This window comes from Oncorhynchus masou, chromosome 27 (genome assembly GCF_036934945.1).
Source record: "Oncorhynchus masou masou isolate Uvic2021 chromosome 27, UVic_Omas_1.1, whole genome shotgun sequence".
NCBI classification, from domain to species: Eukaryota; Metazoa; Chordata; class Actinopteri; order Salmoniformes; family Salmonidae; genus Oncorhynchus; species Oncorhynchus masou.
This window is the reverse complement of record NC_088238.1, coordinates 58,345,117-58,364,141: the sequence shown is the minus strand read 5'-3', so window position 1 is coordinate 58,364,141 and position 19,025 is coordinate 58,345,117. Positions and strand designations below refer to the sequence as shown.

General features: G+C 42.4%; 1 protein-coding gene across 3 annotated transcripts in view; it reads left to right on the top strand.

The window, feature by feature from the left end:
- The window catches only part of arap2 (ArfGAP with RhoGAP domain, ankyrin repeat and PH domain 2), a 267,094-nt gene that overhangs the window by 112,821 nt on the left and 135,248 nt on the right, over window positions 1-19,025 (top strand). For all 3 annotated transcript variants that reach the window (XM_064940778.1, XM_064940777.1, XM_064940779.1), the window contains exons 11-13: window positions 4,388-4,587; window positions 17,670-17,755; window positions 18,096-18,278. In XM_064940778.1, coding sequence (XP_064796850.1) covers window positions 4,388-4,587; window positions 17,670-17,755; window positions 18,096-18,278 — 469 coding nt within the window. The remainder of the gene's footprint in view (window positions 1-4,387; window positions 4,588-17,669; window positions 17,756-18,095; window positions 18,279-19,025) is intronic.

Genomic DNA, 19,025 nt, shown 5'->3' with positions numbered 1-19,025 from the left:
GCCTTATGAATGGTTTGTTGCGGTGTTACCGAACACTTCAGGTTTTTATTTGTAGAACATGTGTTGGTGCTGGATTGGTATATAATTTGCAGTGGTAATGGCTAATGGAAGAGCACAGGTTGGCATATGCTAGCACTGGTCTCTGTGGACTATTCTTACAGCAATAGCAGAACACTGAGTTAGTAGTTCATTATCCATCTTCTTCTGTGGTCTTGGAGGCAGTAGTTCACTCTCACACTTCTTCTGTGGTCTTTGAGGCAGTTGTTCAAGTCCTGATGGGAGCAGTCATCCCTTTGGAATTGTCCTCAGCAGAAAGCAGATAGGTTGATTGAGTTCAGATGCTCTCCTATCGATCCCAACTGCTGCTGCTGATGCTGCTCTGGGATATACTACCACCGACCCTCTGTGTCAACAGGAAAGAGAGGGATGGAGAGGGAGATGGGGGGAGAGACAGAATGAGAGGTTACCATGGAAACCACCAGACTAACTTCATCTCAGCTTCTCTCCTCTTCTCTCCTCCCTCATCTCCTATCCTCCCTCCCTCTCTTCCATCCTTCTTTCCAGCAGCAAGAAAAAAAAGAGAGAGAGAGAGAGATTCACCAGCTCTACTCGCAGCTGCAATGTGTGCATCTTTATGCCTGTGAGAGAAAGTAATAGATATGTTGAAAAGCTTTGGGGGAAGCACTCCGCTCAGTCGTTGTCTTGCTAGAATCCTAATGAGTGAGACATGGCTGGAGTAAGTGACAGGGTAGCACCAGTCTCGGATGACTCCCAGTCACTTTAGGCCCTGATAGGCACCCAATTTGGGAGCTCTTCCTCTCCCAGCCCGAGAGACTGGCGGGGGGGATAGGAATGTGTGTTTCTGTGAAAGCAGAGGGAAAAGGATTGTGTGCTAAAGGATTCTGAGTGGTAGAAAAAGAGCAACTGACTGATAAGGAGTGTGTGTGTGTCTGATATTGAAATATACACACACACACACACACTGTGAGACATGTATTATTTTGCACACATGCACTTATATGGACTCTAATGGCTGACACATCAACATTTGTCTCCAATGTTCTCATCTTCCCTCACTGTTTATCTTTCCCCCACTCTGTCTCTCTCCCTTCCTTCCTTCATCTCTCTTTCTTTCTCTCTCCCTCTCATGTGAGAATATTTTTCCAACGTTCTCCGTTAATGTTTCATATTACACTGACGATGTCAAAGGACCTGTTTACAGTGCCTTGCAAAAGTATTCACACCCCTTGGGCATTTTTCCTATTTTGTTGAATGACGACCTATAATTTAAATTGATTTTGATTTTGATTTCATGTAATTGACACACACAAAATAGTCCAAATTGATGAAGTGAAATGAAAAAAATAACTTTTTTTAAAGGGGAAAAAAAGGAAAAGTGGTACATGCATATATATTCACCCCCCTTTGTTATAAGCTCCTAAATAATATCTGGTGCAAACAATTACCTTCAGAAGTCACATAATTAGTTATATAAAGTCCACCTGTATGCAATCTAAGTGTCACATGATCTCAGTATATATAAACCTGTTCTGAAAGGCCCCAGAGTCTGCAACACCACTTAGCAAGGGGCACCACCAAGCAACCATGAAGACCAAGGAGCTCTCCAAACAGGTCAGGGACAAAGTTGTGGAGAAGTACAGATCAGGGTTGGGTTATAAAAAAAGTGTCTGAAACTTTGAACATCCCACGGAGCACCATTAAAACCATCATTAAAAAATGAAAGAATATGGCACCACAACAAACCTGCCAAGAGAGGGCCGCCCACCAAAACTCACAGACCAGGTAAGGAGGGCATTAATCAGAGAGACAACAAAGAGACCGAAGATAACCCTGAAGGAGCTGCAAAGCCTCATAGCAGAGATTGGAGTATCTGTCCACAGGACCACTTTAATCCGTACACTCCACGGAGCTGGGATTTACAGAAGAGTGCTCAGGAAAAAGCCATTGCTTAAAGAAAAAATAAGCAAACACGTTTGGTGTTTGCCAAAAGGCATGTGGGAGACTCCCGAAGGTCTGGCGCAAACCCAACACATCTCATCACCTCGAACACCATCCCCACAGTGAAGCATGGTGGTGGCAGCATCATGCTGTAGGTATGTTTTTCATCGGCAGGGACTGGGGAACTGGTCAGAACTGGTCAGAATTGAAGAATTTATGGATGGCGCTAAATACAGGGAAATTCTTGAGGGAAACCTGTTTCAATCTTCCAGAGATTTGAGACTGGGACGGAGGTTCACCTTCCAGCAGGACAATGACCCTAAGCATACTGCTAAAGCAACACTCGGGTGGTTTAAGGGGAAACATTTAAATGTCTTGGAATGGCCTCGTCAAAGCCCAGACCTCAATCCAATTGAGAATCTGTGGTATGACTTAAAGATTGCTGTACACCAGCGTAACCCATCCAACTTGAAGGAGCTGGAGCAGTTTTGCCTTGAAGAATGGGCAAAAATCCCAGTGGCTAGATGTGCCAAGCTTATAAAGACATACCCCAAGATACTTGCAGCTGTAATTGTAGCAAAAGGTGCCATGTTATGTAAATCAAATGATACAAACCCCCCAAAATTATATTTCAATTCCAGGTTGTAAAGCAACAAAATAAGAAAAATGCAAAGGGAGGTGAAGCCACGGTATACCCCTACATATACACACACACACACACACACACACACACACACACACACACACACACACACACACACACACACACACACACACACACACACACACACAGACAAAGACACGCACGCACACACACTTAACCAATGATGTGTTTAACCTCGCAGTCGGTGTTCCAATTTATCCCAAAGGTGTTTATGGGATTGTGGTCAGGGCTCTTTGCAGGCCAGTCAAGTTCTTCCAGACCGATCTCTTTTTCTGTATGGACCTCAGTTTGAGCACGGGGGCATTGTTAACACAAAGTTGGTAGCACAGAATTGTCTAGAGTGTGATTGTCTACTAAGATTTCCCTTCATTGGAACTAAGGGGCCTAGCCCGAACCATGAACCCCCAGACCATTATTCCTCATCCACCAAACTTTACAGTTGCACTATGCATTTGGGTAGGTAGCGTTCAACTGGCATCTGCCAAACCCAGATTCGTATGTCGGACTGACAGATGGTGAAGAGTGATTCATCACTCCAGAGAACGCTTTTCCACTGCTCCAGAGTCCAATGGCGGCGAGCTTTACACCACTCCAGCCGACGCTGGGCATTGCACATGGTTATGGTAGGCTTGTATGGCTGCTCGGTAGGCTGCTCGGCCATAGAAACCAATTTCATGAAGCTCCCGACAAAACAGTTATTGTGCTGCCGTTGCTTCCAGAGGCAGTTTGGAACTCGGTAGTGAGTGTTGTAACCGAGAACAGACAATGTTTTACATGCTTCAACAAGGGTGGGCAATTCCAGTCCTGATCGTGATCTTCAGTTTTGAATGCAATTTGATTCATCTGCTGTGTTTGCTAGGAATGGAGAAAAAGTGTGACACCAATCATGCCCCAGAGGACTGGAGTTTCCCACCGCTGTGCTACACGTTCCAGCACTCGGCGGTCCCGTTCTGTGAGCTTGTGTGGCCTACCACGTCACAGCTGAGCCGTTGTTTCTCCTAGACCTTTTCACTTCACAATAACAGCACTTCGTAATAACAGCACTTACAGTTGACCGTTGCAGCTCTAGCAGGGCAGACATTTCACAAACTGACTTGTTGGATAGGTGGCATCCTATGACGGTGCCACTTTGAAAGTCACTGAGCTCTTCAGTACGGCCATTCTACTGTCAATGTTTGGCTATGGAGATTGCATGGCTGTGTGTTTGATTTTATACACCTCTCAGCAAAGGGTTTGACTGAAATAGCCAACTCTACTAATTTTAAGGGGTGTCCACATACTTTTGTATATGCAGTGCCTTCGGAAAGTATTCAGGCCCCTTGACTTTTTCCACATTTTGTTACGTTACAGCCTTATTCTAAAATTGATTCAATAGTTTTTTTCCCTCATCAATCTACAGACAATACACCATAATGACAAAGAAAAATTATTTTTTTTAGACATTTTTGCTAATTTATTTGTTTTTAGGCCTTATGACTATTTGTAAACTGCTTACCAATGTACTTAGAGCAGTACAAATAAATGTTTAGTCATACCCATGGTATACGGTCTGATATATCACGGCTGTCAGCCAATCAGCATTCAGGACTTGAACCACACCGTTTTGAATCTATTATAGATACCTTAATGTGTATTTTTTTTATCCCACAATGTAAAGAAACCATATAACCCCACCACATGAAGCAACACAAATTGTATGTACTGTTTAAAATTGGTCTGCTAGCATCAATAATGTGGTTTAAAAATATATATATTTTGTTTCAGCTTCACGGCCGAATCGGAAAGGGAGAAAGAGGAGTGGATTGAAGCATTCCAGGAATCGATAGCCGAAACGCTCTCCGATTATGAAGTGGCCGAGAAGATCTGGTTCAACGAGTCCAACAGGATCTGTGCCGACTGCCGAGCGTCGCAGCCCGAATGGGCCTCCATCAATCTGGGGGTTGTCATCTGTAAGAAGTGTGCAGGTACTAAAGAGACTGCCGCTATGCCAATGTCACTCTCCAAACTTTACATTCCTTTATTCTCCAGACTTCTATCTATAGACTCTACTTCCACTCCCTCCATACCTCTCCTTCACACATGCATTCCTTATGTCCTCTTTTGTCTCTTGTCCCCTGTTTCCCTTCCCTTCTTCCCTTCCTCACCCTGACTCTTTCTCCCTCTCCTTCCCTCTCCTCCTCCTTCTTGCTCTTAACTTTAACTGATTGATAGACTCTGTTGAACATGAAAATAGAGCTTGACTCCTCACCTCACTTTTCACAAATGGAACAGGGGATGGGTGGACAGAGGGTGAAACCAACCATTTCAGAGAGAGACTGAGAGAGAAAAAGGAAGAGTACAAGCCAGGGAGAGAATGAGAAGGAGATAAAGAAGAGAGAGGTAGCGAGAGAAAAAGAGAATAGACAGGTGTGCGATAGAGAAAATAAAAAAAGGAACGCCTCACTGATATCATGTGTTACACCACCCAGAAAGACTAGTAAGGTTGATGTGTTACACCATCCAGGAAGACGAGTAAGGTTAATGTGTTACACCACCCAGAAAGACTAGTAAGGTTAATGTGTTACACCACCCAGGAAGACGAGTAAGGTTAATGTGTTACACCACCCAGAAAGACTAGTAAGGTTAATGTGTTACACCACCCAGGAAGACGAGTAAGGTTAATGTGTTACACCACCCAGAAAGACTAGTAAGGTTGATGTGTTACACCATCCAGGAAGACGAGTAAGGTTAATGTGTTACACCACCCAGAAAGACTAGTAAGGTTGATGTGTTACACCATCCAGGAAGACGAGTAAGGTTAATGTGTTACACCACCCAGAAAGACTAGTAAGGTTAATGTGTTACACCACCCAGAAAGACTAGTAAGGTTACTGTGTTACACCATCCAGGAAGACGAGTAAGGTTAATGTGTTACACCACCCAGGAAGACGAGTAAAGGTTAATGTGTTACACCATCCAGAAAGACTAGTAAGGTTAATGTGTTACACCACCCAGAAAGACTAGTAAGGTTAATGTGTTACACCACCCAGAAAGACTAGTAAAGGTTAATGTGTTACACCACCCAGAGAGACTAGTAAAGGTTAATGTGTTACACCACCCAGAAAGACTAGTAAAGGTTAATGTGTTACACCACCCAGAAAGACTAGTAAAGGTTAATGTGTTACACCACCCAGAAAGACGAGTAAGGTTAATGTGTTACACCATCCAGGAAGACGAGTAAGGTTAATGTGTTACACCATCCAGAAAGACTAGTAAAGGTTAATGTGTTACACCACCCAGAAAGACTAGTAAGGTTAATGTGTTACACCATCCAGAAAGACTAGTAAATGTTAATGTGTTACACCACCCAGAAAGACTAGTAAAGGTTAATGTGTTACACCATCCAGGAAGACGAGTAAGGTTAATGTGTTACACCATCCAGAAAGACTAGTAAGGTTAATGTGTTACACCATCCAGAAAGACTAGTAAGGTTAATGTGTTACACCACCCAGAAAGACTAGTAAAGGTTAATGTGTTACACCATCCAGGAAGACGAGTAAGGTTAATGTGTTACACCATCCAGGAAGACGAGTAAGGTTAATGTGTTACACCACCCAGAAAGACTAGTAAGGTTAATGTGTTACACCACCCAGGAAGACTGGTAAGAGTTCATGTGTTACACCACCCAGGAAGACTGGTAAGAGTTAATGTGTTACACCACCCAGGAAGACGATTAAGAGCTCATGTGTTACACCACCCAGGAAGACTGGTAAGAGTTCATGTGTTACACCACCCAGGAAGACGATTAAGAGCTCATGTGTTACACCACCCAGGGGAATTTGTGTGTGCTTTCCTAGCCTCTGACTAGCCGGACGGATTAGATGAAATAAAAACAGAGAATACTATGCCTTGCAAAAGTATTCATCCCCCTTGGCATTTTCCCTATTTTTCTTGCATTACAACCTGTAATTTAAATAGATTTTTTAATGTTATGGACATACACAAAATAGTCCAAATTGGTGAAGTGAATTGAAAAAAATAACTTGTTTCAAAAGAATGTAAAAAATAAAAAATGTTAAAGTGGTGCGTATGTATTCACTCCCTTTGCTATGAAACCCCCAAATAAGATCTAGTGCAACCAATTACCTTCAGAAGTCACATGATCTGTCACATGATCTAGGTATATTTACACCTGTTCTGAAAGGCCCCAGAGTCTGCAACGCCGCTAAGCAAGTGGCACCATGAAGATCAAGGAGTTCTCCAAACTGGTCAGGGACAAAGTTGTGGAGAAGTACAGATCAGGGTTGGGTTATAAAAAGAATATCAGAAACTTTGAACATCCCACAGAGCACCAATAAATCCATTCTAAAAATTTGAAAGAATATGGCACCACAACAAACCTGTCATGAGAGGGCCACCCACCAAAACTCACAGACTAGACAAGGAGGGCATTAATCAGAGAGACAACAAAGAGACCAAAGATAACCCTGAAGGAGCTGCAACGCTCCACAGCGAAGAATGGAGTGTCTGTCCATAGGACCACTTTAAGCCGGACCCTCCACAGAGCTGGGCTTTACGGAAGAGTGGCCAAAACAAAGCCAATGCTTAATTAAAGGAAAAATAAGGAAACACATTTTGTATTTGCCAAAAGACATGTGGGAAACACCCCAAACATATGGAAGAAGGTACTCTGGTCAAATGAGGATTATAAGCTTTTTGGCCATCAAGGAAAATGCAATGTCTGGGGCAAACCCAACACCTCATCACCCCGAGAACAGCTTCCCCACAGGGAAGCATGGTGGTGGCAGCATCATGCTGTGGGAAAGTTTTTAATCAGCAGGGACTGGGTAACTGGTCAGAAATGAATGAGTGATAGATGGTGCTAAATACAGGGAAATTCTTGAGGGAAACCTGTTTCAATCTTCCAGAGATTTGAGACTGGGATGGAGGTTCACCTTCCAGCAGGGCATTGACCCTAAGCATACTGCTAAAGCGACACTCGAGTGGTTTATGGGGAACTATTTACATGTCTTGGAATGGCCTAGTCAAAGCCCAGACCTCAATACAATTGAGCATCTGTGGTATGACTTAAAGATTGCTGTACACCAGCGTAACCCATCCAACTTGAAGGAGCTGGAGCAGTTTTGCCTTGAAGAATACTTGCAGCTGTAATTGTAAAACTATTTTGCATCTTCAAAGTGGTAGGCTTGTTGTGCAACCCCCCCACCCCACCAAATTTATTTTAATTCCAGGTGTCGTGTTTTTGGCCATGCCGGATTAAGTGATATGACATGCTATTCTATAAAATAATTTCTCTGTAATTCATATTAACTGATTAAGCTAATCAGGTGAATGTAATTAACTAGAAAGTCGGGGCACCACTGTAACAATACTCGTGGGTTGAAGAAGGAGACCAAGGTGCAGCGTGGTTGGCGTTCATGATTTTTAATAAACTGAACACCGCAACGAAAAAACGAAAGCGCACAGTTCTGTCAGGCAACAAAACAGCTAAAAAGAAAATTACTCCCCACAAATTCAATGTTGGAAAATCACAACCTATATATGATCCCCAATCAGAGATAGACAGCTGCCTCTGATTGGGAACCACACTTGGCAAAAACAACAAAGAAATATAAAACATTGATTCCCGAGTCACACCCTGAACTAACCAAACATAGAGAATAAATAAGGATCTCTAAAGTCAGGGTGTGACAACCACAAAATAATGTTTATAGAGCTGTTATCTCCCGAATAAACTCTTAAAGACCTGGTAATCTTTTACATCAATGGAAGTCAATATTTAATCGTCACCTTGTTTAGTCTCATGAAAGTTGTAAATTCTTGGTTATCTTCACAAACCCTGGCTAACGAGTTGAATCAGCAATACATAATTTGGTTTAATTCTTTATTTACTAAATACCTAACTAATCACACAGAATGTATCCTACATTGATGGACCTGGTGAACGGAGCCGATACAGTGGCTGTTTACACAAAGAAAAGGGGCTGGGGTTGAGTGAAAGAGCGGGAAGACTGAGTAACAAAGGGAGAAGCTATGCTATCGTAAATACAGAATCTTATGCATTCTAAATAACCGCCCATTTGAAAAAGGAAAATGCAATAAGTATTTACTCTGAGCTGTGCTTCGGTAGATTGGTTGTAGATGGTATGACGGGTTGTCCAGTATGGATCTCTGGTTCTCAGAAGACTGTCTAGTGGTGAACTGGATTGTGGTAGAATGGATACTCTGTCCGTCCTCTCCTAGCCCACGTTTACAGTTGCTGCGCTAATGTGACGGCTAGGAGGTATCACTTCTTTAGTGAATAACACTTCAAAGTTCATACCAAGTTGCCATGCTATATGCTCATGCTATATTCTGGCGGGTATAGTCGAAATTCATCCTTCCAGCATATAGGTCGTACCTTCCCATTGAAATTCAATGCTAATTTCGTTAGATTCTTCCTGAGGTTGGCTTAGTTCTTTGTCCTTTCAACGTGGGGACCTCAAGTCCACATGTCCGTGGAACAGGTTATTGTCTGAGCCCTTTTAATGTAGGACTGTCGCCCTAGGTCCTCGGAACAGAAAGTTACCTTTTCGTTAAGGGCTTTATATAGGAGGGGAGAGAAGGGCGTGTTTCGTAGTTTATAACCAATGTCTGTTCACGTGGGCAGGGCCACTGAGTTGAGCATAGTTCACTCATGAAAACCCAATTCTCTCATTTGGAAGCTAAAATTGAATTTCATCTTTTCACAAATAGTTACATATTTAAACATTTAAATTGCACAACAATTCCATGTGAATCGGATGAATAGAATTTGTAGACTTTTAAAGATACAGTTTATGTCGTCTTATCATAAGTAATAATGTCTCAGACGCCAACTGATCTGGCATCATATTCATTTAGTAACAACGCATATTTTCAGCTGGTTGGATGACCGAAATATGATTCCGTTTCCCACCTGTTGATGTCACCAGACTCTCTCAATGTTAACAAAGGGATTTTCAAGAGTCACATCGGTAGAGTAGAGAGAGGAAAAAGGGGAAAGGTATTTATGAGGGTCATAAACCTCCCCCTGGTGGTAGTATGTATTAGATAGATCTCCCAGTGCATGGTGGTAGTATGTATTAGATAGATCTCCCAGTGCATGGTGGTAGTATGTATTAGATAGATCTCCCAGTGCATGGTGGTAGTATGTATTAGATATAGATCTCCCAGTGCATGGTGGTAGTATGTATTAGATATAGATCTCCCAGTGCATGGTGGTAGTATGTATTAGATAGATCTCCCAGTGCATGGTGGTAGTATGTATTAGATAGATCTCCCAGTGCATGGTGGTAGTATGTATTAGATAGATCTCCCAGTGCATGGTGGTAGTATGTATTAGATAGATCTCCCAGTGCATGGTGGTAGTATGTATTAGATATAGATCTCCCAGTGCATGGTGGTAGTATGTATTAGATAGATCTCCCAGTGCATGGTGGTAGTATGTATTAGATATAGATCTCCCAGTGCATGGTGGTAGTATGTATTAGATATAGATCTCCCAGTGCATGGTGGTAGTATATATTAGATATATATCTCCCAATGCATGGTGGTAGTATGTATTAGATATAGATCTCCCAGTGCATGGTGGTAGTATGTATTAGATAGATCTCCCAGTGCATGGTGGTAGTATGTATTAGATAGATCTCCCAGTGCATGGTGGTAGTATGTATTAGATATATATCTCCCAATGCATGGTGGTAGTATGTATTAGATATAGATCTCCCAGTGCATGGTGGTAGTATGTATTAGATAGATCTCCCAGTGCATGGTGGTAGTATGTATTAGACAGATCTCCCAGTGCATGGTGGTAGTATGTATTAGATAGATCTCCCAGTGCATGGTGGTAGTATGTATTAGATATAGATCTCCCAGTGCATGGTGGTAGTATGTATTAGATAGATCTCCCAGTGCATGGTGGTAGTATGTATTAGATAGATCTCCCAGTGCATGGTGGTAGTATGTATTAGATAGATCTCCCAGTGCATGGTGGTAGTATGTATTAGATAGATCTCCCAGTGCATGGTGGTAGTATGTATTAGATATAGATCTCCCAGTGCATGGTGGTAGTATGTATTAGATAGATCTCCCAGTGCATGGTGGTAGTATGTATTAGATATAGATCTCCCAGTGCATGGTGGTAGTATGTATTAGATATAGATCTCCCAGTGCATGGTGGTAGTATATATTAGATAGATCTCCCAGTGCATGGTGGTAGTATATATTAGATAGATCTCCCAGTGCATGGTGGTAGTATGTATTAGATATAGATCTCCCAGTGCATGGTGGTAGTATGTATTAGATAGATCTCCCAGTGCATGGTGGTAGTATGTATTAGATATAGATCTCCCAGTGCATGGTGGTAGTATGTATTAGATATAGATCTCCCAGTGCATGGTGGTAGTATGTATTAGATATATATCTCCCAATGCATGGTGGTAGTATGTATTAGATATAGATCCCCCAGTGCATGGTGGTAGTATGTATTAGATAGATCTCCCAGTGCATGGTGGTAGTATATATTAGATAGATCTCCCAGTGCATGGTGGTAGTATGTATTAGATATATATCTCCCAATGCATGGTGGTAGTATGTATTAGATATAGATCTCCCAGTGCATGGTGGTAGTATGTATTAGATAGATCTCCCAGTGCATGGTGGTAGTATGTATTAGACAGATCTCCCAGTGCATGGTGGTAGTATGTATTAGATAGATCTCCCAGTGCATGGTGGTAGTATATATTAGATAGATCTCCCAGTGCATGGTGGTAGTATGTATTAGATAGATCTCCCAGTGCATGGTGGTAGTATATATTAGATATATATCTCCCAGTGCATGGTGGTAGTATGTATTAGATATATATCTCCCAGTGCATGGTGGTAGTATGTATTAGATATATATCTCCCAGTGCATGGTGGTAGTATATATTAGATAGATCTCCCAGTGCATGGTGGTAGTATGTATTAGATATATATCTCCCAGTGCATGGTGGTAGTATGTATTAGATAGATCTCCCAGTGCATGGTGGTAGTATGTATTAGACAGATCTCCCAGTGCATGGTGGTAGTATGTATTAGATATAGATCTCCCAGTGCATGGTGGTAGTATGTATTAGATAGATCTCCCAGTGCATGGTGGTAGTATGTATTAGACAGATCTCCCAGTGCATGGTGGTAGTATGTATTAGATATATATCTCCCAATGCATGGTGGTAGTATGTATTAGATATAGATCTCCCAGTGCATGGTGGTAGTATGTATTAGATATAGATCTCCCAGTGCATGGTGGTAGTATGTATTAGATAGATCTCCCAGTGCATGGTGGTAGTATGTATTAGACAGATCTCCCAGTGCATGGTGGTAGTATGTATTAGATATAGATCTCCCAGTGCATGGTGGTAGTATGTATTAGACAGATCTCCCAGTGCATGGTGGTAGTATATATTAGATAGATCTCCCAGTGCATGGTGGTAGTATGTATTAGACAGATCTCCCAGTGCATGGTGGTAGTATGTATCAGATTGATCTCCCAGTGCATGGTGGTCGTATATTTTAGACTAATCCATTATGAATTGGGAGTCTTGATGACTTAACCTTGTCTTTTAGATTTGTTTAAGAGGACACCACCTTTGTACACAAACACACACATGGGCACGTAGGTCTATGCACAGACACACACACACATAGCAAACACACAACTCTTCATTCTCCCATTCTCTCTCCTCAGGGAGGTCTCAGATACCCTGTCTTTGTCGTAAGTTTTAATCCAACCTCTCTTCATAACCCATGTAATTGGTATTCCTCAAGTTTCCGCCACAGCTTTTTCAAGCGGGTCCTTAAATGATTTCATTTACAGGAATGTTTAATATTATCGACACATGTGGCGGAGGTGAGCTGCGTAGGGCAAAGTCAAAATCAGGAAGTCGTCCTCGGTACACTGGTACAGAGAGACAGGAAACACAGGGATAAATACACTGGTACAGAGAGACAGGAAACACAGGGATAAATACACTGGGGAAACAAGGGACACCTGGAGGGGGGTGGAGACAATCACAAGGACAGGTGAAACAGATCATGGTGTGACAGAAACTCTAATGATAAGACTAATGATTAAATTATTCCAGATTGTCTTTCTTTTCTTAAAGCGAGTGGAGAATGAAAGGGGGAGAGAGAGAATAGACAGTTGATGAGACGTGTAGCCCTGCTCTGATGTCATGGTCTGTGATGCTACTGGGACCTCTCCTTGGCTTAGGAAGTGGTGTGTCCGGAATGGTGTCCTCGAACCAAATTGTTCCCCTCTCTCTCTCTCTCTCTCTCTCTCTCTCTCTCTCTCTCTCTCTCTCTCTCTCTCTCTCTCTCTCTCTCTCTCTCTCAATTCAATTCAATTTCACTGCAAATGATTTATTGGCATGGGAAACACATGTTTATTTTGCCAAAGCTAGTGAAATAGATAAATATTAACAGTACACATTACACTTCCAAAATAATAAAGACGTTTCAAATGTCATATTATGTGCAAATAGTTAAAGTACAAAAGAGAAAATAAATAAACATTAATATGGGTTGTATTTACAATGGTGGTTGTTCTTCACTAGTTGCCCTTTTCTTGAGGCAACAGGTCACAAATCTTGCTGCTCTGATGGCACACTGTGGAATTTCACCCAGTAGATATGGGAGTTTATCAAAATTGGACTTGTTTTCAAATTCTCTGTGGATCTGTGTAATCTGAGGGAAATATATCTCTCTAATATGGTCATACATTCGGCAGGAGGTTAGGAAGTGCAGTTCAATTTCCACCTCATTTTGTGGGCAGTGAGCACATAGCCTGTCTTCTCTTGAGAGCCAGGTCTGCCTACGGTGGCATCTCTCAATAGCAAGGCTAAGCTCACTGAGTCTGTACATAGTCAAAGCTTTCCTTAATTTTGGGTCAGTCACAGTGGTCAGGTATTCTGCCACTGTGTACTCTCTGTTTAGTGCCAAATAGCAGTCTAGTTTGCTCTGTTTTTTGGGAAATTCTTTCCAATGTGTCAAGTAATTATCTTTATTTGTTTTCTCATGATTGTTTGTTGATTGTTTGTTTGGGTCTAATTGTGCTGCTGTCCTGCTCTGTGAGGTGTGTTTGTGTTTGTGAACAGAGCACCAGGACCAGCTTGATTAACGGACACTTCTCCAGTTTTATTTCACTGTGGGTGATGGCTTTGTCATGGAAGTTTGGGAATTGCTTCCTTTTAGGTGGTTTTAGAATTGAACGGCTCTTTTCTGGATTTTGATAATAAGCGGGTATCTGCCAAACTCTGCTCTGCATATATTATTTGGTGGTTAACGTTGTACTCAGAGGATACTTTTTGCAGAATACTGCATGCAGCGTTTCAATTTGTTTTTTGTCTCATTTTGTGAATTCTTGGTTGGTGAGCGGACCCCAGACCTCACAACCATAGAGGGCAATGAGTTCCATAACTGATTCATATATTTTTTAGCCAGATCTTAATTGGCATGTCAAATTTGATGTTTCTTTTGATGGCAAAGAAGGCCCTTTGTGGAAGTTACCTGTGGCGCTGATGTTTAGGCCAAGGTATGTATAGTTTGTTGTGTGCTCGAGGGCAACGGTGTCTAGATGCAATTTGTTTTCATGTTCTTGGGAACTGCACCTTTTTTCAAAACCATTATTTTGGTCTTACTGAGATTTACTGTCAGGGCCCAGGTCTGACAGAATCTGTGCAGAAGATCTAGGTTCTGCTGTAGGCCCTCCTTGGTTGGGGTCAGAAGCACCAGATCATCAGCAGCAAACAGTAGACATTTGACAGTAGACATATTCTAGTAGGGTGAGGCCGGGTGCTGCAGACTGTTCTAGTGGCCTGACCAATTTGTCGATACGGCCCTGTGGAAAGAAATGTGTGTTTTTTGGCCAATTTTAACCGTGCACTTGTTTGTGCACATGGATTTTATAATGTCATATGTTATTCCCCAATCACCCCTTTCCATTAATTTGAATAGCAGACCCTCATGCCAAATTGAGTCTAAGGCTTTTTTGAAATCAACAAAGCATGAGAAGACTGCCTTTGTTTTGTTTGTTTATCAATTAGGGTGTGCAGGGTGAATACGTGGTATGTTGTACGGTACTTTGGTAAGAAGACAATTTGACATTTGTTCAGTACAGTGTTTTCACTGAGAAAATGTACCAGACTGCCGTTAATGAGTATTTACCCAAGGTTGATGTTGACACATATCCCACGGTAGTTATTGGGGACAAATGTGTCTCCAGTTTTTTGCATTGGGGTGATCAGTCCTTGGTTCCAAATATTGTGGAAGATGCCAGAGCTGAGGATGATGTTAAAGAGTTTTAGTATAGCCAATTGGAATATGTTGTCTGTATATTTAATCATTTCATTCAGGATTCCATCAACACCACAGGACTTTTTGTGTAGCAGGGTTTGTTTTTTTGTCCTGTAGTTCATTCAAGGTAATTATTGAATCCAGTGGGTTCTTGTCGTCTTTAATAGTTGATTCTAAGATTAGTATTTGATCATGCATATGTTTTTGCTGTTAGTTCTTTGTCATAGAGTCTATGGATTCTTCATCTACTTTGAGCTGATTTCTGACGTTCTGTGCCTTCTTTTTCTGTAGTGTATTTCTGTATTGTTTTAGTGAATCACCGTAGTGAATTAGGCTCAGGTTTTCTGGGCCTCTGTTTTTGGTTGGACAGGTTTCTCAATTTCTTTCTTAGGTTTTTGCATTCTTCATCAAACCATTTGTCAGATGTTGTAAATTCTCTTAGGTTGTCTGCTTGACATTCTTTTGATTTGATAGGGAAGCGGTGAAATATTCTGTTTAGATTTTCTACTGCCAAGTTTACACCTTCACTATTACATTAAAACATTTTGTCCAGGAAATTGTCTTGAAGGGATTGAATTTGTTGTTGCCTAATTGTTTTTTGGTACATTTCTACACAACTTTCCTTCCATCTAGCATTTCTTAATATTATTCAGTTCCATTGACTTTGATGCCTCATGATTTAGCAAAGATATGTTCAAGTAGAGTGTGATTTTGCTGTGATCTGATAGGGGTGTCAGTGGGAGTTGTGACCCGTTTTTGTTGGTTATGTTGTCATAGTTGTGTCTAGGGGGGGGCATATTGGGGAGGGAATGTTTTCGCCTCCAGGTAGATGTTTGTACCCCTGTGTGTGTGTCTCTCTCTCGCTCTCTCGCTCTCTCTCTCTCTCGCTCTCTTACTCTCTCTCTCTCTATCTCCCCAGAGTGCCTGATTTTACATTTATTAAATGTTTCTGATACCTGTCCCCTCTCTCTCTTCTCACTGTCAAACACGACGACTGCGCTGAATGACACATGTTATAATAATAGTATTCAACCCTTTACATCAAATAACCCGGCAACCATTTCCGTGGCAACCACACATGCATCTCCTGTTTCGGGCCGATTGAAGCGGAGGTAGGAAGTGTTCCTTTATGAAATGCCACAAAGTTGCAGTCAGTTAAGACTTTTTTTAACAGGACATTTGGTAACTGGGTGTAGAATACTGAGGAAGCGGGACGTATCTTGTTGTTAGTTTTGGGTGAAGGCGTTTCAGCTCGTGAAAAAAGAGTACGGAAAAAATTTAGAGACTCGTATTTGATCTATTGTATTGACAGAGTGAGTCGTTGTACAATGCAGACACACTTCTGAATCCTACGAACTACTTACGTAAAACATCAGGATTTTTATTCAACATTCCCATTAACAATCACGATAATAATGATGTGGTCATTTAACAGATGCTTTTATCACAAGCCACCCATAGTTTATCACTCAGTCTCAAACATAGCTTTGATTATCTCTCTCTCTCTCTCTCTCTCTCTCTCTCTCTCTCTCTTTCTTACACTCTTTCTCTCTCACTCACTCGCCCGCCTGCACGCTCACTCGCTCACTCACCCACTCACTCGCCCACTCGCTCACCCGCTCACTCGCCACTCACTCACCCACTCACCCGCTCACTCACCCACTCACTCACTCGCCCACTCGCTCACCCGCTCACCCGCTCACTCGCCACTCACTCACTCACCCACTCGCTCACTCACTCACCGCCTGCCCGCTCACTCACCCTGTCACCCACTCACTCGCCCGCCCACCCGCCCACTCACTCACCCACCCACTCACTCACCCACTCACTCGCCCACTCGCTCACCCGCCCACTCGCTCACTCAGCCAACTCACTCGCCACTCACTCACCCACTCGCTCACTCACTCGCTCACGTGCCCACTCGCTCACTCAGCCACTCACTCACTTACCCACTCGCCCGCTCGCTCACTCACTCACTCACTTTCCCACTCACTCACTCACTCAGTCACTCACTCAGTCACTCTCATAATTGAGTCCCCTCTCATGGTAAGTGTATCATTGTCCATGGTCCCTTTGTCCAGCCCGTGTCTATAGTCTATCAGCTCTCTGATAGATAATGATGCCTTTCACACTAACACACTAATCACATGAGAATCTGATCCACATGCATATCAATCTCTTCTTCTTCTCCTCCAGTATGTTTTATTTATCCATCCATCTTAAAACGCATAAACAACCCTAACCCTTCAGTTCACCCAAATAAACACCGACCAACAAACACAATTAATTACTCATGAATCATTAGCAATTAATGACCTCTTCTCCCTCTCTTTCTCTGCTTTCATTTCCAATTAGCTGTGTTGAACGCTGCAAAGAAGTCTTCAACTAGAGAGTATTAGAGCAGTGAAACGCTGCCAGCCATGCCTCTATGATATCTGCTGTCTTGTCTGTTTGTCACTGAACCGTGTGTGTGTGTGTGTGTGTGTGTGTGTGCGTGTGTGCGCGTGTGTGTGTGTGTGCGCGTGTGTGTGTGTGTGTGTGTGTGTGTGTGTGTGTGTGTGTGTGTGTGTGTGTGTGTGTGTGTGTGTGTGTGTGTGTGTGTGTGTGTGTGCGTGCGTGTGTGTGTGTGTGTGTGTGTGTGTGTGTGTGTGTGTGTGTGTGTGTGTGTGTGTGTGTTTCCCCCCCCCCCCAGGTCAGCACCGGTTCCTAGGCCCGAGCCTCTCTAAAGTTAGGAGCCTGAAGTTAGACAGCAGTATCTGGAGCAACGAGCTGGTGGAGGTACGGAGATGTTTGATGTGTGCTCCAGATCACAAGGAATGTGTTGAGGTTCTTCATGTGGAAGTTGTGGAATCTGGAGAAGGCGTTTCAGAAAGAATGGGCTATTTTACCACATACCTTTAGTTTGGCTCCAGTAATAGGATTTGGGATTATGCTTCTCCACTACAAACTTTCAGTGACTACAGTAGGTTATTATTATAACACTTTTAGTTTTAAAATAAAGTTTTAATGTCAATCAAATGTTACATGATTGTTCTCTGACGGTTTCGGAGAGGACAGTTGATGCTTCACCGTTATAATAGTTAATCAGACCTCTGACCTCTGCCCTCTGACATCGCAGCTCTTTCTGGAGGTGGGAAATGAGAACGCCAACAGCTTCTGGGCGGCCAGCCTGCCCCTGGAGGAAGAGCTTCACATGGGGGCGTCGCCCGAGCAACGGGCCACTTTCCACCGCAGGAAGTACAGAGAGAGGAAGTACCGGAGGGTCCTGGGAAGCCTTCACGACCAGGAGCAGCTCAATCAGGTAGACAATGAACTGGTATAATCATGTGGGAACTGGCTGGACCCTGAATAGATAGAAACTGGGTGAAACTGGGTGAAACTGGATTCATGTTTCTAGATGAGTAATTTTTCCCAAATGTGCAGAAGCCTCTTCAGTGTTTCTGTACTTGACACTAAGAAGTAAACCAATCTAACTGACAAAAGAAATTGGCTGTACGTGTGCCATTATAACCCATCTCTCTCCATAGTTAGTCTCTACGTATAGTTAGATGGTTTAGTTATAACCCCTCTCTCCATAGTTAGTCTCTATGTATCGTTAGATGGTTTAGTTATAACCCCTCTCTCCATAGTTAGTCTCTATGTATTATAACAAGGTTTAGTTATAACCCATCTCTCCATAGTTAGTCTCTATGTATCGTTAGATGGTTTAGTTATAACCCCTCTCTCCATAGTTAGTCTCTATGTATAGTTAGATGGTTTAGTTATAACCCCTCTCTCCATAGTTAGTCTCTATGTATAGTTAGATGGTTTAGTTATAACCTCTCTCTCCATAGTTAGTCTCTATGTATAGTTAGATGGTTTAGTTATAACCCCTCTCTCCATAGTTAGTCTCTATGTATTATAACATGGTTTAGTTATAACCCCTCTCTCCATAGTTAGTCTCTATGTATTATAACAAGGTTTAGTTATAACCCATCTCTCCATAGTTAGTCTCTATGTATAGTTAGATGGTTTAGTTATAACCCCTCTCTCCATAGTTAGTCTCTAT